At 33.2% G+C, this 23,320-nt stretch overlaps 1 protein-coding gene across 2 annotated transcripts in view; it reads right to left on the bottom strand.

Moving 5' to 3' along the window:
• Positions 1 to 627: 627 nt before the first annotated feature.
• TNFRSF19 (TNF receptor superfamily member 19) overlaps positions 628 to 23,320 on the bottom strand; it is a 63,051-nt gene continuing 40,358 nt past the window's right edge. For both annotated transcript variants that reach the window (XM_013962155.2, XM_067289653.1), the window contains 5 exons: positions 10,397 to 10,561; positions 9,034 to 9,159; positions 8,119 to 8,221; positions 5,550 to 5,950; positions 628 to 3,027 (listed from right to left, as the gene is read on the bottom strand). In XM_013962155.2, coding sequence (XP_013817609.1) covers positions 5,557 to 5,950; positions 8,119 to 8,221; positions 9,034 to 9,159; positions 10,397 to 10,561 — 788 coding nt within the window. In that variant the 3' untranslated portion in view covers positions 628 to 3,027; positions 5,550 to 5,556. The remainder of the gene's footprint in view (positions 3,028 to 5,549; positions 5,951 to 8,118; positions 8,222 to 9,033; positions 9,160 to 10,396; positions 10,562 to 23,320) is intronic.

Raw genomic sequence — 23,320 nt, 5'->3', positions numbered from 1 at the left:
CCACTTCAACAGCATTCCATTTCTGCAACACTTTTTCAACATATAAACCTTCTGGACAACATTCTAAGAATGGCCTCACTAGTCATGGGTCATCAGTGCTTTCTACTGATATTCTCTAATTCTCCATTTCTTCAGCCAAGGCTTGAAATCACTCTTAGCTGCTGCACTGCAACACTGCATGTTCTGTTTCTGTACTAGTCGAGTGCAATGATTAGTACATCCTTTTCTGTTCTCAAAAATGCAGCTACTCTCATCATTTACATATCTTCTCTGAAGCAGTCTAGCACGTGGAGTACTTGGGTTTCTTTTCAAAAAGATTATATAGAAAGCAATTTGTGTTGCTCATCAGATTTTTTTTTTCATTGAGAAAAAAATTTTGGAAAGATTTTGAAGTACCATGATGTTAAGGATTGCTGTTAACTTATTGCTTCTTCAACGTCCTCCAGCTTGGGGAATGATGCTACCGTTAAACAGCATGCATCTCAAAACAAAGATGTACCAAATCATAGCAGTTTTAATACAGTGGTCTGTAATTAGATCAATAGGGAATTCTGCTAAAAACATTTAAAGACCTGATCACTATCTTTGTATAGATTATTATTAACTCGAAATCAACAAACCAAGAGCAATTCATGTAACATTTTATTCACAAGTAGAAAAAGTATTACAAGATGATTTATACATGACTTTAATTTAGATTCTTTAAAGGAGCATTTAAAACAGCACTGTAAGCCCCTAGAAGTGATATGCAGACAGTGTAAATGTGGTGGTAGTGTATGTTTTCTATTGGCATATACAACATTGCTTGCCACAGGCAATATAAAAAAGACCAATTTGGTTAAATTAACGAAAAAAGTATATACACAATATACATATATATTTAAAAAGCACTCTTCATTTTTCCTCCCAATTTGCTTTCAAGCTGTATGTCACTCATTTAAAGAATGAGTGCTTTTATCTAGAGTTGCCGGACAAAAAAAATTATACAAAGTGTAAATTCCAATGGGAAAACATACTTACTGTGGCAGATGCTGGCAAAATATTTGAACATAGCATTTTAAATAACTGTTATTAATGAAAAGTTAAATCTCCACATGTTCTAAAAATATCTTGCCACATACTGAAATGCACAATGGATTTTTCTTATTTACAAATTATATACAAAGAAGCACACATCTCTTCATGCAAATGTAGTGAAAAATAGTATTTTGTCATTTCTTAAATGTATGAAAGTATCCAAAGAAACTATTCAAAACTAATTTTATTTGTATATATCCTTTAACGTATGTAGTTGAATAATTGTACAGGTACATATTTTGTACAGCTGCATATTTTTCTCCTATATCAGCAATCAAAAGGTGGTCTTTACCACATAAAAAAAAATCATTCATGTGATTTATTCACTTATTTGGTTCAGATTTGACAATTGTCAGTGATGATTTTTGCACACATGAATAATCTTATGGGTTTGGCGGAAGCATCTTATTGTCTTGGCTGCCTATTCTGGTTCTAACTATTCTTGTGCAGGTTCAGCCTTCTATTGGGTGTTTCAAAGCAAAAGTTTTTTTCCATTATGGAATATGAATACTGTCTCATCATTTCCATTGCCATACAAAACCATGTGTGGAAAGATGTGTAATATTTATTGCAAACTTGCATTTGTTTTGCTGATTGCTTTGCTTTTGTCAAGGCACATAGGGTACTTCAAAGAATATTTGCCGGAGTTCACAACTGACAGATTTGAGCCTGTTGAATGCGACTTTCAGTAGAAGTTATGGATTTACTCACAGAAGTGAACACTATTTTAGGTAAAAAAATGCCTGCAGAACAAATGACATTTTAGGATATGGTGTGACAAACTGCAGTTAAAAAAACTGTGAACAACAATAAGGGCAGAAAAATAATAATTTCCTAGGTGTGTGCCTAAATTGAGGATTTAAATCAGAGGTATTTTGAAAAAAGTTATGAAATCATTTTTATATTTTGTGTGGAAAAAGCAGGTTTACAGAAAATACTATAGTGAGAAGGAGAGAGTGAAATGAATGAAAAGAAGGCCTGTTGAATGAAAGGATTAGGTTACCATGAAGCTTGACCCTTGAAAATAATCCATTACTATAAAAAATTAGTAACAGCTCTCATTTTATGAATACTTTCATGGCACACCTGCTATAGTTTGACATTTTGGTGTGACAGATGATTATTATTATTTCAACATCCAAAAAATACATGCTATAACAACAAGTGCTGTCTTCCAATACTAGCCTACCAATTAAACACAAAATCCCTGTCTATATGGCTGACTTCTATTAACTGACTTTCATTAAACTAAATCTAATTTAAAGCTAATCTCCTGCTATATTAAACAAAACAATGTCCCCTCCCACAAATGTAATAATTGGATGGAGGAGACTTCAACCATACATACTGTAACATGCAAATTCTTTAACTCCCCAAACGAGCTTATTGACTATAATGTAAAACATAATAAAAGCTTCAGTTTCTCAATAGATGATCCTTGCATAAATAGAAATGTTTAATTTTTAACTCCTTCAACAGCAGGAAACTGAGTTAAAATTAGAACCAGCCAAAAAAATCCTAATGCATGCATACATTTGCAAGCAGAAAACTGGCAGTCTTGTCCCATGCCTTCTGACAGCTGTTGCCATATTTAAGATACCCATCCAAACATACCACGGTATTTTCATTTCTTGCTATATTTACACATACTTTTAAGCTCACTCCACTAGACTTTGTGAGAATCAGAAGGAATAGAAGGTTCTTTTTTTAAAAGAGATGCAAAAGATCATGGATCCATTCTCAGGATTCTCTTAGGATGCTCCTTGAAGTTTTACTTTACAGCTATTATGGCTCAGATGCGACTGCTTGGAAGGTGTGAAATGCTGTCAGTTTTTTTCAGCTGATTTTGAAACCATGCAATGTTGAGGACCAGACCATGTTTGATGAGAATTGGCAGAGGAGCATTAGGGAAGCATTCAGTTTTAGTGCTGAGAGAAATGGCACGGCTTCCTAAAAGAAAGTGATACAATAGTGGTTACACAAACTCATAAAAAACATGTATGTACTTCTACACTTGACTAAATGCTAAAAAAATACTGCTATATTCACTGTTTACTGTAAAATTTCACCTAAACCTGAAGTCCGAACCTGTATTAAAACTTTTTAAATTTAAATTTTTATTCACACAACTAAAGATATGCTATCTTCTGATACTTTATTCAAAATTATTATTTATCTTGTGATGAAACAATGCACTATGGCCCTAAGCAAGACCGTAATGCATCCATGAATACTAAAAAGATCACACTTCTGTCAAAATAGTTTAAAAAGACAAGACAGATTAAAGGCAAAAGGAAGAAAAGAAGACAGACTGAGATGTATAATTTTCTTGGAGTTGTACAGTAGGTCAGAGGCAAAACTGAGAATATGACTCAGGTAAGCCTAGTCGTGGTCCAGTCTTTCAAATGCTACTGAATTTTCTGCATCAAAAATGCATATATAACGATGCAGTGTAGATTTTGAGTATGGAGACGTTGTACAAAATGAATCAATGAAGTCTAAAGAAGAAGAAATAAATGAAGAAAAACCTAACTCAACCAAATCATCTTGCTTATTCATAATTATACTCTAATCTCAATAGTAATACATGATGACACATTAACATCAAGAATGAATGACTTTGAAATGCCAAATTAAAAAAAAAAGATTTCTACATATTTATACTTACACTAATCAGTAAGAAAATTTACAATTTATACATCATAACAAGTATGGTGAAATGTGAATTTTTTTAGTGATATTTTGAATTTCTGTGGTTTCGTTCGTTCATCTAGTAAAAACTCTAAATCATATTAATCACATATCTCTTAAGTTGATACTCAGTTTAGTGGGCAAAACCCCCCCACTTTTTTTTATCATGTTAATACGGAAATATATTCCCTTAAACATTAAGAGAGCATTCAAGTTCATTGATAAACTCTGAAAAACAGGGAAATAAAAGTGCAGAGATTTGCAGGCATAACCATGCCATTATTCCTTTCTGTATATACCTAGAGAGTATGACTATCGCCTAATGATATTTGGAACGCACCAAAATGAAACTATGAGAATTGCTTATATGCCACTTGGGTACTCAGTGATAGACAGTAATGACTATTCATCTTCCAGTGTTACAAACAAAACTATACATTACATTTCCAAAATTTACAGTAAATGGTAAATAATATATTGAGAAAACTGTCTGTGACTTAGATAAGGTTGATATTTTCAGTGATAGCAGTAGATTTTAAGGATGATATACTGGTTCCATTGAAATCTGTGGCAAAAATTTCTTGACTTAGCACTCTGTTTACTTTCCTTTTCTGCTCTTGAAAAGGTCACCAAAAGAGTTAAGGCTTGATTTACAAAGAATTAAACTATTGCACTTACATGTTTTGAGCTTATTCATATTTTTGTTGGATACTAATTACTTTCTACTTCTTATTTAAGAACAATAAGCGGCATTAAAACTGAATGGAAGACGATCAAAGGAAGGCTGTTTTATTTCCACAGGTGACCTGAAATTTTCATAATTACAGATAGAATAATTTTCTTAATTAAATTTGGTGGATTATTAATACTAATGGTAACTGCTTCTGTTCCTGTTTCTGTGTACGTGCATAGGAGATTATTTCACCTTTACAGCCAAAGTCTACATAACTATTGAGTAATAATACGAGTGCACATGCCATACTTGGGGATCCTTGTTGCTCCAAGTTACTTCCAACAGTAGAAAAAGCTACTTAAAAATACAGACCACAACTAATGCTCAAAAAGATGTAATGACCATGCAGTAGCAGAGTGACTTTTTATGATGTTTATGTTGCTATGGTGGAGACAGTTGTTTATTCCTTGTCATTCTGACCTGAGACCTGAGTTTACTCTTAGAACATGGAGCTTTTTTTAGATTAAATTACGTTTATGTTTTATGGGCAAACTCATAGAATGACAAGGGATATTTGATGACAAGGGAATATGAATGGCATTAAAAGGCATTTAATTATCTCTTCTGTGTCTGTTTCTTCTGTAGTAACCTCACAGAGAAGGCTTTGTGCATATTTTTAGATGATCCCTTACATGTCTTTTATTTTTTCTTTAAGATGAACAAAGTCAAGTCCTCATTTATTCCCTCATAAACACAGACTAGCCTCACATAACAGTTTAGGTATAAGGCTATTCTACTGATTGTTTGCAATGAAATTTAATGAAAAAAAGCTAATAAAAACTAATTGGTGTACAGGCTTACCCCTGTGTTCTGGTTCACGTTACCTCAACATTACAGTTTGAGTAATTACATCTTTTACATTCAGTCAACGATATTAAAATGTGAAAATGTTGGACCTCTTGTAAGGATGTAATTTACTTTAGCAATAGCTAGGTGCAACCTGTGGAGGAATATAATCCTACAATTTTCTGTAATCCTATTTTACCTAGCTCTGTGTTCCTAGAGGACTTCTACATTCTCAATCCTTGTCTGTAGTTATGTTTCTTACCTCTTTACTAGTCTGTGCAGTCATTTGCTGTTCCATTGTGCTTTGTCTTTGGCTGCTTTTCAGCAGCCACTGAATTCTGAAGTGATGAAAACTCTATATATGTTCTGTGTTTGGAGATTTCAAAGGACTTTGCAATGTTTCCATCATGAGACTTAGCTGAAATAAGTACATCACTTAGTTCCTGGTCATTATCTGACTCAACAGTGGCTGCATTTTCAGTCTCAGGACTGCAGGAATTTGGAGCTCCTCCAGGCAGTTCTGAATATGATTCACAGAAAGAGATGCTGTCACAACAAGCTGAGTTTTGCATGAGAGGCCAAGCATCTGAAATGTCTCCACAGGTAGAGTGTGAAAGAGAACCAAGGAAGGTAGGAATCATTTCTCCAAGAGAATCAGAAGCCCTGTAAAAAAATAAAAGACACATGGTTTCAAAAGCATTCTAGAAAATGTTATTAATATTGTAATTACTGTCATTAGTAATGACAGGTATTTCAAGTTGATAAAACCAGAGCATATTAAACCAATACTCTAGAAGTACCATGTACAAAAAATTCTTTTGAAAGGAAAGACAGTTTGTCCCTCAGTCGGGAAACAAAGAGAGCTCTGGAGAACACTATGAAAGGTATAGAGGATTACTAGAGACCTTCTCATGGTGAATTCAGGGCTTTTGCAAACATGAACTACAGCTGGCATAGTTTAGTCTAAAGAACAGAAAAATGGCATAGAAAAATACTACAGTAGTGCTCAAATACAAAAAGACTACTGCAAAGGAGAAGCAATTTATTTGTTTTCCAGTGCATATATCGGGGGTGGGGGTTAGGACAAGATGTAACAGGCTTAAATTGCAGCAAGAAAGATGTTTGGGAAGACTGTGGAATCTCCAACACCAGCTTTTGTAAAAACAGGCTAGACAAATATCTAACAAGAATAAAAGAAGTAAAGTGGATCCAGACTGGGAGAAGGGAATAGACTACATGACTGCTTGACATTCCTTCTATCTGCATCATTTTGGATGGTTCTGTATATTGAACGCCCATTCAGTTTAGATTTTTCAGTTCTTTCTGTTTAGCCTTCAAAAGATGAAAAGAAAAGTTTTTCTCCAATTCTCTTTCATGTGGTAAGGTCATAATATTAAAGAATTTCAAGGATTTGTAATTCTTAGAAAGGTTATTTTTATTTTATGCAAAATGGAAGAAAGCGGAAGTAGAAACTCAATAGTCTAACTCAAGCGTATTTAAGGTTCATGGTGATACTGACGTTTCTGAGTGCACTACACATACCTGTCTCTATTGAAACTTCAGCAAAGTTTTTTAATGCAATATACTGAAATAAGTATTAACAACATAAAAAATGTTATACTAGCATGTTTTATTTCCAAAAACTGTCTGTTGGATTTATAAAACTGTAAAGGCCATGTATTAAGTCTGATATACCATAATAATTTGTGTGATCAAAACTCATCCCACATTAATAGTACTTATAACAGTATTTAAGTAGCCTTACTCATTTCCAAAACATGATGCTTCATTAGCTTAGATATATACACAAAGTATTTTTATAGATGAGGCCAACAGTCAGGACATTGCACCACAATGGAAGGAAATACATTATTCTGACAAAGGAAATTGGAGCAAACTCCATTTCTACCGGAAGGAACTATGAGATCTTTGATGTCCACATAACATGGATATGACGTTTATTTTTAAAGCCTTTACCAAAAGACCCCTCACAAATTACACAACTCTCAATTTGTCAGTCTTGGTGGTGTAAAGGGATGACTCAACTTTGCTGGCATTTAAACAAGTTGTTACAGAAAATTTAGATATTTTGCATCTTATACTTAGGTCACTAAGCCACCTTGCACAAACAATACCTATTAAGAAGCTGTGTCTATATTTTTAGTAATATTTGGCCACAAGAACAAAACAGCTAGAGAACAATTTAAACCTTATATGGAAAACAATTCTAGTTAAAAGAAATAAATACATCCTGTGTTAAAATCTGTAACCAGGAAACTCTGAATGAGACCATAAATTTTATATATTTAACTCATGGAACTGATGTATAAATAACTACTACTATATTTACATTCAGTTGATTAGGAGCAACTAATTGTTACAATCTGATAGAAATTTCAAAAATACTATATATACTTCAAGTCTCACAGTCATAAAGAGTTTCTAAAAAAAGAAAAGCTTCATGATACTTATAAACTGTACCATAATCCCCCCCAGATTCATGGGATTATACAGCATCTTGTTAACCTGTGCCAGAAGAGGGGGTCACCAAAACCTCTAAAGTAGCATGGAATAAGAGGAAGAATATCTACTTGTAAGAGATATGTGTCATCTCTTCAGAGAAATCAATTTAATACCTCAGCACTTATTAAATAATACTGGAACTATACATATTTTTTTCCTCATTAAATGCAAGATTTTTCACCATAAACAGGAGGATATGACTGCCATTCTTCAAAATCCTTTGTTCAGCTCCAAACACTTACTGTATCCTGTATAAATATTAATTTGATATAGCTAATGTTTAATAGACATTTATAAAACTAAGTTACCTTTCATGAAGTGTAGTCTGTGAGTGGAAAGCACAACTGTGACTGCTGTGTTCCATGCTACAGGTCTCATCACAGCACAATGATGGAATCAAGTGAACTGGTCCTAAAGAATAAAACTTGATTTAATAATGTAAAATGTACTAAAAGCTGTACATAAACATAGTTTCTGTACTCTTTCAAACTTGAGTATTATTTTGCCAGTTGCATTATAATATACGGATTGAGAAAAGATATTTCTTATTGCAAAAAAAAAAAGTTCTTTCATTTATTACTTTAAAATAGAGTTACTTATAAAAGCCAAGCGTTTACCCCAAGAATAATACAGATGCCAGTCATGATAATTTGAATATCTACTTTCTAATCTACTTTTCATTTAGGTACATAGGAGGGGAAATACCACATTCTGATGGCTGATGCAGCAGAATGATATTTAAGCCTGTGTTCTTATGTTAAATTATATATCAGTCAATGTCATAAATGCATCTGTTCTGATACGTGAATTCTTCTGGTTTTCAATGTGCTTTAGAGTTAGTATCCCATTTTTAGATTCTGTCTGGTAGATCATTCATATCAATTTAAGTCTCAAAGGCAGATCTAGCACTATTTTTATCAGAAAGAGATAAAATACACATCTAAAGAGACTTTTACTTACGTGAAGGGTCAATTGAGTGAAAACAGGAGAAAAATCATAGCCAAATAGCTACTTAGAAATTCTGTGTGTTTACTGAGAAAGCCTTTTTCTTATGATATTTACAACCACTCCCAATTAACAGGACAAAGGCTAATTTGACAATGTTAGCTTTGTAGTTAAAGCTAAATGTCACAACGTGAGTGTTAGCTAAATATTCCTTTTGAGCTCTTGTTGCTTGGATTACTCCTGTTCTATGAAGTCACATTGAAGCAGATGTAACATACCACATGTCTGCGATGTGCCTCTCTGGCACTGGCAACATGTTCTGTGGTCATACTCATTTAGCCGTGGTCTGTCAAAACATGACAATTCAGAACCATTGTAGTGAATATCTTGTGATCTCAGAGACCCTTTGGACAAAATGAATGAAAATATATATTAGTAAATGACATCTTTTTTCTTGTTCAGAGTCTCCTATATTCACAGAACACATAAATGTCATCGTGTACAGTATTTCCATAACTTTTTCAAGCAGAAAGATCCACTATGATGATGTGGTTTGACATAAAACAAACCACAAATTTTGCAGCAAACCCTAGAACAACTGGTTCATCTCTCTTACCTTGATGATGATTTGAGAGTACACCTTATTCGTTGTTATATTTTCTCAGTGCTTAATGCTTCTCAGTGATTCCAGTTTGAAACTTTCTGCATTCAGCTTTCAGCCCCTGGGTTTTTGTTTATGTTATCTTAAAGAGCTTTACACTAACAGCAGACTTCATTTAATCTATATAATTGTAGGCCAAAGCAAATTAGCTACTAAATTTCACTAATTGAAGACTGAACTTACTAAATTTCTTAAAACTTACATCATAAAGCATCTCCTAGGCTAGGAACAATTCTTACAATACCTCTATGAATCTTTGTATTTTTGCTCGTGCTGGAAGCAGTGATAACATCAATTTCTCCTTGTTGATATTATTCCTGTTTGACATCCAGGATTTGTTAAATATTATCAAAATATTTTAATAAAAGATTTTTTAAATGATGAATGGGAACTAAAGTGCTTTTCAGTTTTCTCTTTTCTAATTTAAATTAAAGGCCTGAAAATGTTTATTTTAAACAATCTGTGAATTACATTGATGAGCTTTTTTTTTTTTTACTTTACAACTCCAATTGGAGTTGACTCCATTAATGATGAACCTATCTCCACTGACCACATTCATTATCTCATTGAGAAAATCTATATTTCACAATGGAATGTGATGCAGAGATCTTCCAAGTTGGTATGCCCATGTCTGCACTGCAATTCTGTGATGCCATTCCAACTTAGATCCCAAATGGTCCAAATATTATCTATGCAGCTTCTAAGAGAGTATGGTGCAGAATTGATGCAACTGGACTATTTCTGGACATCTGCACAGCAGTTTCTCAGCAGAAGCTGGAACATCCACACTGAGCTGCCGTACATGTATGGATTTATAGTCTTAGGCTTGTGCTAGCTTGTTCATCTCAACGCTAAACTCCCCTGAATGCTTTAGATGTATTGATCCTCCCTTTTATTTACTTATTTATCTACAAAAAGATCTGCCAAACTGATACTGGAATATAAATATTACAAAGAGACAGTAACAGTTGGAAACTTACAGCTTGGTTTCTTCTCCATAAACTGCCTCTTACAATAAATAACACAAAGAATAAGAAGAGCTAAGAGCACTGTGGCAAGTGCACTGCATATAACAGCTGCTAGAGCAGTGTCTCGAGGACTGGAAGCTGTTGATGGGATCTTCACAAGGTTTACTTTGGTGGAACCTGAAATAAAATTAAACAATAATTAAGGTATAGTGTAAAAATTTTAGCAATATATATTCATGTAAATGGAAATCTAGAAAATATAATTAGAAGAGGTTCTTAGCATAGGAAAAAAATAAAGGATGTTCCATTTGCTAATGTATAAACATTAGTTGTATATAGAGAGAGATAGATATTTTATCAGCAACTGATAAAAAAGGTCTTTTTAAAAAAATGGATTACTAAATGAATACATAATGAGTGAAGATGCACACAAGGACATTCTGACTGTCCATGAGAACAGAATCAGATCTTCACCATGAAAACAAAGACCTCTCAATTTTTAACTGATGATTTTAACATTGAGAACATATCCCACTGTATAGCTGAGAAAGTTATCCACTAGAGGGAGTCACAATTACATGAACTTCCCTTAATAAAGCAGCTTTCTAAGAACCAAGAAGCCCACAGTTGTTCAGATGCTGTCAAAGGTACCATTTTGCTTCGTTGCATATGTCATGACACCATGGGCATTTCTCAGATGAAACCTAGGACTTCCACTGGGTAACTTTTTTATGCAGTTATAGTTTTTAATACAAGTGTAAAATATACAAATAGTATCAAAAATCTAACCACCTATTGAAGCTATCTTAAATTATGAATAGTCTTTTTAAATTAAATTCTTTTTCCATAATTTCTTAGTCCTGATAGGTCAATTATTTCAATCTACATTGAAGGCCACATTAATTCGACAATGTTTTATGAGGAAAAAGAACAAAAATTTGAGTATTTCTATGGCAGCAAAACCACAAAACCGCATTTTATTAACTTATGAAAATAAGTTAAATGTGCCTATTTCCCCCAGAAAATCTTTGGTTAAAACCTAAAGACTATAATTTCCTAAGAAATGATCCATGCTGCCATAACATTTAATTGGGAGATAAATGTCTGCCAGAGTATATGAAAATCACAAATCAAATTCTACATATAATAGTTTGTTATCCTAAATCTGCAATATAATAATAGCAAGAGAGAACAGGATAATTTTGTTAGTGCAATCAATGGAATCATATTACTCAGGAATATTTTTCTCAAATAAATATGGTATTTCCTCTGCATATATCAAAAGTGTATTTGGGCACCAAAGAATTTAAAATACTGTATTGCTTTGTTATAATGAGTAGATTGCATGCCAAACAACTAGGTATTACTTTTGAAAATCAAGTTCATTATGTTCAATTCTAAGTTTCCAGATCACTTGCACCAAAGAAAATACTAACTTCTAAGAAATAAAGAAACCAAAATTAAAAAAAAAACAAACACTTTCTGTGGGTTATAGTTACAGTTACTGTTGCTGATAAGTGGGGGAATACAAAAATGTGGAGAGGTCAGATCATTGTTAGTATTCAGAAGTAAGAATGTTAACTGCTAATTTCTTGATTTGATGTTGCAATTAGCATCTGCTGCTCTAATATTTCTATTTACCTTTGTTTTGTACTACTATGTTCTACTGTAAGATCAAAGCTGTAGACCACAAATTTACAGCAGATTTTTTTATGTCATTGTAACTTGCCAAATGGGACTAGGTTATTAAAAAATAGCATATCTCAAAACTCAAGTCAATAAAGAAGCTGAAGTCTCCTACATGAACTGGAACTGCATTTTGAAACTCTGTCCTCATACTGAAATTTTAGCATTTTCATTATTATGGCAGATGATGTATCTATTATTTGTGTTTCAGGTAACAATATAAATGCTCTTCACATTTCCAGTTCACGGTTAGAGATACTTTTCCTTGTTACTTTAGAGAATTATTACTCTTTATGTTCTTCTATATTCTTTTATGTTCATTCTCTTTATGTTCTTCTGTAATACCTATTACTCATAGAGCTAAGTACTCTGATGTTTTCCAGATCTTCAATGTTATTAAAAAAAAAAAAAAAAACAGTACTGTAAACTTTTCTGCATCACTTGAAAGCTACTCTTGGCAGGAGCATTACAATCTTCCCCAGAGAAAACTTTTCACTCAGCTTCCAGGATTCTTGTAGCAATAGTTTTAGGTTTACAGTTTTAACAGACTGCAGCAGTTTCTGCCTGATCTGTAAAGTTCTAGGATATAATTCTGTGAGAAGCAGTAAAACTATAAAAAAGCTATCTATACAGCAACATTTGCTAGCTTTGGCATGAGAATCAGGGACTCTATTTTGATATCATATTTTCAGTTTTGGTCACTTGCCTGATCTAGTCTTTAGAAGGTTAAGGATAGCATGGACAAGTATTTATAAACAAGTCAATAAAAAACACCAATGATATTAACTGATCAGAATGTCTTCAAATATTTTTCATGTCAATATACCTACCCGTGTCAGTGTACCTACCTAAAAGCACTAATGAATTTTTAGAACTTAAGTCTTCATAATTAGTAGAAAAAAATTATTGTTAATTTTGAAAGCAAAAACAGAACAAGATCACCAAAGATAGGGCTATTTTATTTGCATCTCTTCATTTGCTCCCAAATGTATCTATTTACAAATAAAATTACAATTTACATTTCATTCTGGGAAACTACAAATGACATTTATTTCTTTTTGTGCTCATTAGCAACATTCAAACCCTCCAGAAATACAGCAATTTCCTTTTAAATATTCTAGGGAAAATTGAAATGTATTTTTGCCATTTAGCTATTTAAGATTTATTTATTTGGTTGATTTTTTTTTTTTTTTTTTTTTTACTGGAGAAAGCAATCTTCTATTCCTGAGAATGTCTACCACTCATCTTCATCTTCAAAGAACTTTTTAGAATAGTTACTATGAGCAGTCCATTGTACTGTAGCTCTAATTATAATGATAGTGATCTTCCCTGCAGAGACCAACATTTCAGAAGTGGATTGCTATTGTAAAAGTGGCCCGTTGGGCATTACAGAACTCTGCTTTCAATGTTATTCAGATATATATGCATTTTCATAAACTCTCTTCCTTTTCAGACTCACAGACTTAATGTCCCATTTCATAAAGCAAGGATGTGTTAAACTTTAAACTTGCCCTTACATCTATGGGGTTCAGGCACATGACTAAATTTAAATATATAATTAAATGCTTTGTAAATTGGAAGTGATACGTTAAGAAAGGAGAGAGGAGGTGCACGCTGTTTTATGATTCTTGAAAGTGTCTGCATACTATGCATTTCAAAAATAATACAAAAAATGTGTTTTATTTAAAAAATAGATTTCATTTTCTAAGTCTTAGTTCCAACATATTCTGGAACTGTGCTAGTGCTGAAGAATTACCCAAAATATCAGACTGCCTCTTGCATAATTTTGAGATGTAAGCCTAAATATACATTCAGTCCTTGACTAACCAATAGTACATTCTAATCTCAGTTTATGCAAAGGTGTGGTTCTTAAAAGCAAGTAAAGTTTTTGTTAATCCAAGGTGGTTAAATAGCAATAAATACCAGCTAACTATGGTCAGACAGAACATATGAATTCCAGCTGTATCACTATAAGGTCTGCCAATAAACAGAATAGTTGAATCTTCAGCCAGTTATACCAAACAACCAGAGATTGGACAAAATGTAAAAAGACTTCCTTATCATTTACTTCATGTTTATTTTCTCAGAATTTTTTCTTAGAACCATGATTAGTTACAGTCACTACTGGAATCAGTGTGACTAAAAGAAAGTTTTCAGTGGTAGATTAACCATCTGAAAACAGAACTCGCAACATTTTATGTTCCTTCCACGGATACAATAAATAATTATCAAAGTTGAGAAGGATAAAATGCAGAAATCTATGTCTAGGCTTTCTTTAAAAACTACAGTTATCACATCAATTCAATGTTAACCCATAGGGGTTTAGTTCAATAAAATAAAGTTAATGAAAACTACACTTAGATAGTGATAACATGGTAATATTGGACAAAGCCATCTGTTAAAATCAGGACTGAAAATAGAATCCAAAAGTAAATCAAAATGTTGTGGTTTAATTGCTGGATATGGGTATTGCTGTTCAAGAGAAGAGAAAGGAGCATTTGCCTATTATAAAAAGGTGCTTGCCCATTACCTTTATGCTTTCTTATTGGTTCAAGTCAGTGCTATCAATCTTAGTTTGACAAGAATTAAGGGCACAGACATATCCTCAGGCCACAATAATTTAACAAGTTATTGCCTGTCAACTGAACTGCAGTAGCTATCTGTATGTGTGCTCCTGATCCCTGGCAAATGCAAGGCAATGTGACTTATCTTGAAACTCCTTCATTTTGAAAAAAGTTTAAAAGATGTTTGTTAATTTAAAAGCGAAAAGGTAATACCTCTACCTAGTCCTCCACTCTGCTTCCCAACAAGCAAAGAAACATATTACATGTAATTGTGACATCTATGTATAATACATGTATTATGTGTATTATGTATGTACATATATACATATATTTATAAAAACCATGCGTTATTTATACTCCTGAGGGTTAACATCAACAGAAAATAAGTTGCCCTGAATATATTTCTGAGCCTTCACACAGAAGAAGATTGCCTCCCTTCTCCTGATCCTTCAAGTAAGAGGTAAGAAACTTTATTAAACATTACTGTTAGAAACTGTGGTAAACACTGGAGAGAGACAGTCTCCCAACATCTGTAAAAGGACAGCCATTTGCGTGCATGGCCTATATCCAAAAGTTCATCGTGTCAAACCACATTTTTCAAATGCACTCCAAACTGCTGACTTTAAAGCATTCAGTTTTCAAGTCAGTGCCCAACAAGTTTTTTTGTTTTATATTGTTGGTTTTGTAATTTTTTAATAAATGTACTAAGAACCCCTAGGGGAGAAAATAAGACTATTCAAGTATTTATCCTTTGTTTGGAAATCCTTAAAAATGTGCTTATAAATTGAAAGTTCTGGAATTTGATTTATTCATTTCCAAGCCCATTTCTCTTGCACTGCATATTTTTACAGAACTCCAAATGCTGACAGCCTTTTATGTTTAAAATGGTTGAACAATTACACTGTGTATGTGAATTTAAAATATGTATGAACTACACTGTACTGGATATACACAGCTATGTCTGTAAGGCATAATCAACCTCCACAAGATGTTCTTTTCATTTGAATAATTGAGAGATTTTAATTGTTGGTCCTGTCATGCCATCTAAACTGACATATGGGCACAAAAATATAATTGTTCCATATATAAAACTTTGAACTCAGAGAAATATCTTGCTATTTAAAAATACTAGTACATGACAATAAATCCTCAAATCACTTGTACCCTCAAATAACCTGAAAAAAATCTGAGGGCAAGGAAAAAAAAAGAGGAAGTGATAGAGGGTAAAGTGGTAATTGAAGTGTAGGAGTTAGAGATAAAAATCTCTATCACTGCTGAACTACTTGCTTTTTTTCCCCTCCAAACTGAATGTTATTAATGCAAGAAGATGGTATGTCTCTCCTCCATAAACTGAAAATACCCAGCACAATCTGGTGACACAAAGAATATATTAATGCTAATATGACTGTGTTGTTGCCAGCAATTTCTTTTCTGGCTTTTACTTCTAGCAGCTCATTTTGCATCTCTGACAGCTGACAATTTTGCAGAGAATGCAATTTCTTTCTCACTTTTCAGAAGTGTTCTCATGCCTGAAATCAGTATCAACACTGTGTTTGTGTCAGAACATATGAGATTGACAGGTAGAGTAGAAAAGCTATTTTTTTATTTCACCTCTAATGTGCACTCTTCACCAATGCTTTTCCAGAGATGTTTTGGGAGCAGGAATATATTATAATAACATATTAGGATATTTTCCTGTTCAATCCAACTATACTCACAATGCTAATACATACGCTTATCTTTATCTTCCCTCATATACAGCTATAATGTTTAACAACTCTCAGTTTGAAAAACTTCTTTCTCCAGCCCTGATGCTGGAAAACTGTTTTTTTGCTGCTTTTGGTAAAGTACTTAAAATCTTTAATGCATCTAGAATAGGTAGAATACTGAACTTTAAAAAAAAATCTGTTTGAAGCTGAGATAGCAGGAATTTTGACATTTGACACAAAATTTTCTTTTTCCATTTTTGTATTTTATGGTAGGTTAACATCTGGATTCTCTAATAAGTTCACTTTTCACTGAATCTATAACACCCACGGGTTATAGTATCTCCTATGGTATGCTAGCATTAGCACTAATATGCACTTAGATCAGCAGCCACCTTAGTAAAAGAGCCAGTTTCAAGTAACACAACTGTCCTGAGAGAAAACAAAAAGTTTTTTTCTTCAAAAATTTTCTTCAGAATGTACTGATGCTGCAAATAGCAGACTGTTAGATGGGTTATTGTGATAAATTTACCATGTCCTTAAAAATTAACTTCTATACTTACAAGTATCTTTGAAAATGTCCATGCTATCAATATAATACACACTAACAGACCCTAATAAAAAAGGCATCATTAAGTTTGGATTAGTGATTAAGAAGGTCATCAAAGTCCTAACAAAACTATAGATTGAACATAAGGGCCCTTTGCTGGTTAATCAAAAGATGGCATTCATTTTCTCAGCCATAGGCACCTAGTTTGTTTGAGATGCCCTAATGTATCCTGCTTGGCCTCCAGCAACTGGTTCTAGAAGGATGAAAGTTTTTTTTTTAACTCCTGTGTCAAATCTGCCAGCTCCATGAGATGTCTAGGATATCTTAGGGCCCTTAGAGTGTCCAGCTAGGCATTGCTGACAGAGAGTATGCTGTTCAAGTACAAGTGGCATGTACACCCACAGTCACTGAAAGGAATATGGTACTCTATATATTTGTATAAGCCCCAGTAAAGCAAGAAGTGAACTGCAAATCAGTCATAAAAGAGTTTTTGTTTCCCTCTTATTAAATGAGAAGTAATTCCTAATACTCCTTTTTCTAACACAATTATTTTCATCTTTGTCCTGGCTCAGCTGTGGTAAAAGTCAGGGAGCACAGCAAAGGCTTGCATGATGATTGAAGACCTGTATCCTAACTTTATTAATATTAAGTTTGCTAAACATTGTTAATGGTCTATATAGTACATTTTCAAGAGCTATCTTTTTTTTTTCCTTGCTTTAAACATGGTTTTGTAAACATTGAAGATAAAAATACTCAGCTACCTCACTTCTGTCTGCTGACTGGATACCTGTTTTGTCATCAGTATCACTTATATTGTGAGATTTTCAGTTGTGAAATTTTTATAGCTTTCCATTTAAAGAGTTTCAGACAAGAGGAATAATATCTTTAAACAAAAAAATATACAAATGTGAGAGATGCATTAGAAGACCTGCTCTATTTGAAGGTCAAATTATTTGCAGGATAATTTGCTTATTTTGCTTCAAATGAAGTTTCTGAATTGATCAAATAAACCATCTAGTCCAGAGTGCTGGGAGTTCCATCAGCGACAAGAAAATTCAGTACAAGTTTTGATACCCTTCCCTTTTTGTTTCCTTGGCTATAATTAAAACAAAGAATAACTTGATAAGGCAGATGAAATCACAATCCTGATAATTAGATACCTCCAGTTATTAAACTTCAGTAATGCATCAACTTTTTTTGTTACTGAATGTGAAAAACAAATGCTATAATAAATTCTTCCAGTTGTTGGAAACCCCATGCAAAGACTCTGCTTCTAAGATATGACTAATAAAAAGTGAGTACTGAAATAAATGTGGAAATTTCTTTTTGTTGTTAGACACCATAATGATTTATCACATGAAGTTTTAAAAAGATTATTTCCAAATTAGGAGAACATATGAGAAACAGAATACACAAGCCCCATGACTTTCAGATAAGTTTTCATGTAATCTGAAAATCTATGCATATAAAATTGATGTCCCCATATTCTGGAATGCATTTCAAAGACAAAGGACTTGATCCTTTGGTACAGGTCTTGAGTACCTAAAATCTAAGCCCTGAAATTTGTAATTTTTAAATCCAAGGTCTTTGTGGGGGAAAATAGAGCCCTGGATTAGACCACATACTTCCTATACCATGCAAACAAAAAGCTACATCTCAGAACAGAATTTGAAACAGCTCACACTGAGTAACATGGTGCCTAATATTACCATGCCCAGTCTATAGATGTGCAGAGCAAAAAGAAACCTGGAGGAGGCTTCTAAACCTGTAAGTGATTCAGAGTGGCAGAGAGGCTTTCATCTTAAAGACTCCATCTTCTCCCCATTCAAAGCCCTTAAAACTCCACTGAAAACAAAATCTATGATCTTATTTTAAAATTAAATTAAGGGAAAAAGTCATGAGCATGGCTTATAATTCTTTTTAAATGTAACTCTTGAAAGAGAAGGTAATGATAGGATTTCTGCCTTCTGTAAAAGCCTAGTTCTTAAGAGCCATTAGTCATGAAGCAGGAGACCAAGGTTCAATTGCCTTCTCTGCCACTTTGATGGAGAATGTTTTATCCATTAGGCTATAAGCAGATCTGGATGAAAGTTTATTTCACTTTTCCAATTGAAGTTACCCAGTTGTAAAGCTTCAACAGAGTAAGTAACAACAGGTAGCCAACAGCCACGTGAAATATATTTGTGGAATATAACAAAATTAAATGAAAGTTAAAACCATACTGAGGTTTGCCCACCACTATCTTTTTTCCTATTTAGAATTATGTTAAAACATCATTAATTTAGGTTAAGATCTCCAGATGAGGCAAATACTTCTGAATGATAAATAAGTAAATAAATAACTTCTAGCCATTTCCACACTTTGAGGGAAAAATATACTTGTACTGTGGAAAATATATGTGTTTATATAATTAAAGACTGTTTCATAGTACTTACACACAACTGGGCTGAATTATGAGTTGGAATTAAGGTTGAAGGTGCATAAGCAACCCCACTGTTATTTTCTAACTTTTTAATGTTCGATTTTGCAACCTCAGCACTTTTAAAGACAACTTTTTGTATGCAATATGAAATACATGGGATTCAGTTTAAGTTTTCATAGCTTTATAACATATACCGATAACAAATTTTAAGGCTGGACGTTTATCACTAGCTTATTCTAATGAAATTTACTTTGATATCTGCAGTATTATTTATTGCAAAGAAAGTTACATACTGTGTAACAGCAAACATACATATGAAACCTATAGAACAGATGAAAAAGCTGTAGCTTTGAAGTCAGAAACAATAATAGTTTATAAAATAAAATACAGTTTTTAATTTACCACTCAAAGCTTTGGGGATAAAGTAAAGCCATATAGAAAAAAAGCTGCTGTGTACAAGATCCTTACTTTGTTATTTTACCTAATCTGAGACATAACAAGTCTCCCCTTCTAACAGAAATTAATAGAAATTATTCACAGAATGCAGAAAACTCTCTGAAAGGATATTTTCTTTGAAAAGTGAAGCTCTATTGGTGAGATTCATCTGGCTGAAACAAACATCTGCATCTGAGTAAGTCACCTGAGCCTTCTTTACACAGTGGAAAAGAAATAGGCTCTTTCAGGGTGCAATTCATCTGATCTATGTTAAACACTTCACTTGATCATTTCTCTCGACTGAATAGAAAGTGTGATAGTTTACAGACATAGGCATCAGAAATATACACAGTCAAGGAATCCTACCCTGTTTGTCAAGTAAGGACTCAAGAGTTGTGCATAGCTTTGAATATTTTAACTTTTATCTCCCTGTGTTTCTGTTCATTAACTGTATAATGTATATTGTATCATTTTACATCACTGTGCTCCAGTGAAAATAAATTCAGCAACAACTGAGAAATTCATCACAACTGCTTTACAGAGGAAGAGCCACAGAAAAGTAATTAGTAACTCAAATTCTGCATGGTATATAAAATAGTGTACAGTAAATAAGTCCACATATGGAATTATGGGTTTTGCCTATCCTGTGTTTTAAATGAACAAAGACCCAGTGGGAAATAGCATATGCAATACTGTAAATAGAACCTATATCAGAGTGAATATATACAAAGGAACCTAATTATGGTAGCAAGTCTTAATTCTGGCACACGTTACCTCTGGAAAGTTTAATTTTCATAGAATGGGGACTTTGGTTTGTAAGAAACATTTCATCAAAAAATCAGAAAAGTATTTTCATTAGATTTATTTTTTATTTAAATTTTTATTAAGTTTACTTAGAATGAGTGAAAAATGAAAATAATCTGTAATATAAATTCCAATTTTATTCCTTAAAAATAAATTAAAAAACCAATATGATGAAAATCAGGTATTAGAAAGAGGAGTATAGTCGTTCAGTATCAAATTTGCAGTTTTCATCTAACCTGATATTGGTAACTAGATAAAATATATTCTAACTTTAGAAGTCTAAAGGTTAGACATGAAGTCAGAGCTAAGGTGACTACTTTAGGTTCCCTTTATAATACACAGCCAGAAATAAGAATCTCCAGTGAAGTGATTTGTCTGAAATAGCCTGAAAAACTACTTAGGATTAGGTAAACTACCCAAGCTTACCTTATCTGGCTTGCCTAAACTCCTGAAGTGCCTAATTCTCTCCACTGGTTATAAATGGGAGTTTGCTCTGACAAATTCAGTGCTAAGCATTAACTTTTATATGCTTAAATTAGGGTGCATGAATTCCATCTACTGGACTTAAATGAAACATTATCAAAGTTGGTGGATGTAACCTTATATTTAAGGGAGTTGTAAGAAAGACTGTTTAAAAAACAGTCACAGTCTATACTTCAGACATGTCACCGCAGCCCAAAATAACGTATGGGATCACCCTGATTTTTGTAAAAGAGGAGGTTGGCAGGGCACTGCTTTAACACAAGTGAACGAGTGAGAGACAGAATGTGTGAATACTCTGCCCATCTCTAGAAAAAATAAAGGGGAGCAAAGTAGAGAACAACAGCTGGAATCAAGCTGGAGCACAAGTAACCACTTGGAACATTAAGTCTTTCTTCGATTAGGCTGTTTCCAGATCATGAGGTGTTTGTTTATAACTGATCATTTTTGTTATTACTAAGGCCATTGGTACATGATTTGTTTTAAGAGTATTGAATTTTATCCTATTTCTTATACATGCTAGTCCTCCAGGTCACTGAATTCCTCTGGAGTGATAGTTCAATGCTTTTTACCTTCTCAATGATTTTCTGAATACAGAGCTAGCAATACTGAAAGTTTCAGCATAGATGGATCTTCTGTTTTCTACCTTTTTTTTTAAACAACAGATTTAGCCAAGTAACATAACCAATAGTATCCATCAGCACAAAGCAGAATAATAATTAAAAAATGCTACCATGCTTTGGTTAGCAGTAATTTACGCTCTCATTACAATGACAGTTTGGACATTCTGTGCTCAAAACTCATAGCAACCAGCACCTATTTATATGGTAGGCACCCAAACTCAGTGCTGTTGATGTGGCATTAATGCAACTGTTTCCAGAATAAGCTGTGTCATTGTATAACATAAATTGAAACTGATATTTTAAGCTCAGATATAGTTTAAAAGCATGTCATTAATATATTTTAACTAATCACGTTTCTGAAATTAGAAAATGTCAAAAAATACTGAACAAAAATTTACTGCAAAGCTGTAAATACTATTTACTTTTTCAGATTATCCTCAAACACAACAAAGTAAAATCTAACCGAAAATGTTTTTCAGATTATCTGCAACGCATGCAATATTGCAATAATTTTGATCAACCTAAAGGCCAAGTTAAATAAGAACCTTACGAACCCAGTCTCTACAATGAACAGATAATTACTTTTAGCCACTGTGAGACTGGACTAAAGGGCTAGCCACATTAGTAAGTACACATAAGAAAAAAAAAACATAGGAGGTAGTACTTATCCAGTACAGGTCAACTATTACCCTTTCTCTGTAACTCAGGAATTTCAAGTTCACTTTAATCTAGTGTAATTGAGCTAACCAGCTCTTACATTAAAAAGTAATGATTAAGTTAAATTTCTTACAGACATTCTGTACCTAAAACAAACATTCAGTATGCCTCTGGCAAAGAAGGATACTAATTATAGGATTGACTCATAAGATGAAAGGTTGCACAAGTTACTACTAGAAACAAAAGTATGGTAAGCTGGTTTGAAAAAAAATACTGAAATTCTCATACTCTGCAGTTAAGACGAGAATTTCATTTTGTAACTGCACTTAACAGTTTCAAGAAACAAAACTAAATATGCTTGCAAACTGCTTGTTCATATTTCATACAATCAAATTAGACTTGAATACTGCAATTACAAATACTACCATTCTATACACTAAAGAATTCTTAACCTGATAAAGAAATGAGCTCTCTCCAATGAAGTTTTACTATGCAAAAAATGGAAAACTAAGTATTTTTGGTCACTCCAGCTTTATTTTGTTACACAAAACATGGCCTTGAAAAAGACATTTAAAGATTCATGGCATTGCCAGGCAATGAATCCTTAACTTCACTCTTCACACAGTACTTCACTCCCCTGATTTAAAAGGAATCATGAAAGAAACACATCATCAATGCCCCAAACATCTGTGGGGAAGGATATGCAAGTTCAAAAGTAGTTTTGTATTTCAAACTGAAGTTTCCACTAGGATTAGCAAATAAGGTTGCCAGCTGGGAGTTAGAACAAAGATATGAAATTTGGGATTCTGCCTTATACATTAGTATGTACTGATTTGATTTAACCTCCTGAATGCCAGATGGGCATCAATTATGAAAACTATTAACAGTTGCATGATCTTGTGCCATGAATTCATGAAATAAGTGGAATTCAATTCAACGCATGTTAAAATCACTAAGCTGAAAATTCAATTTTCAGTTCAAGATGTACTTTTTTTCATTGTATTTTAGT

The sequence above is a fragment of the Apteryx mantelli genome, chromosome 1 (assembly GCF_036417845.1).
Source record: "Apteryx mantelli isolate bAptMan1 chromosome 1, bAptMan1.hap1, whole genome shotgun sequence".
Taxonomy (NCBI): Eukaryota; Metazoa; Chordata; class Aves; order Apterygiformes; family Apterygidae; genus Apteryx; species Apteryx mantelli.
This window is presented reverse-complemented; position numbering and strand designations above follow the sequence as displayed.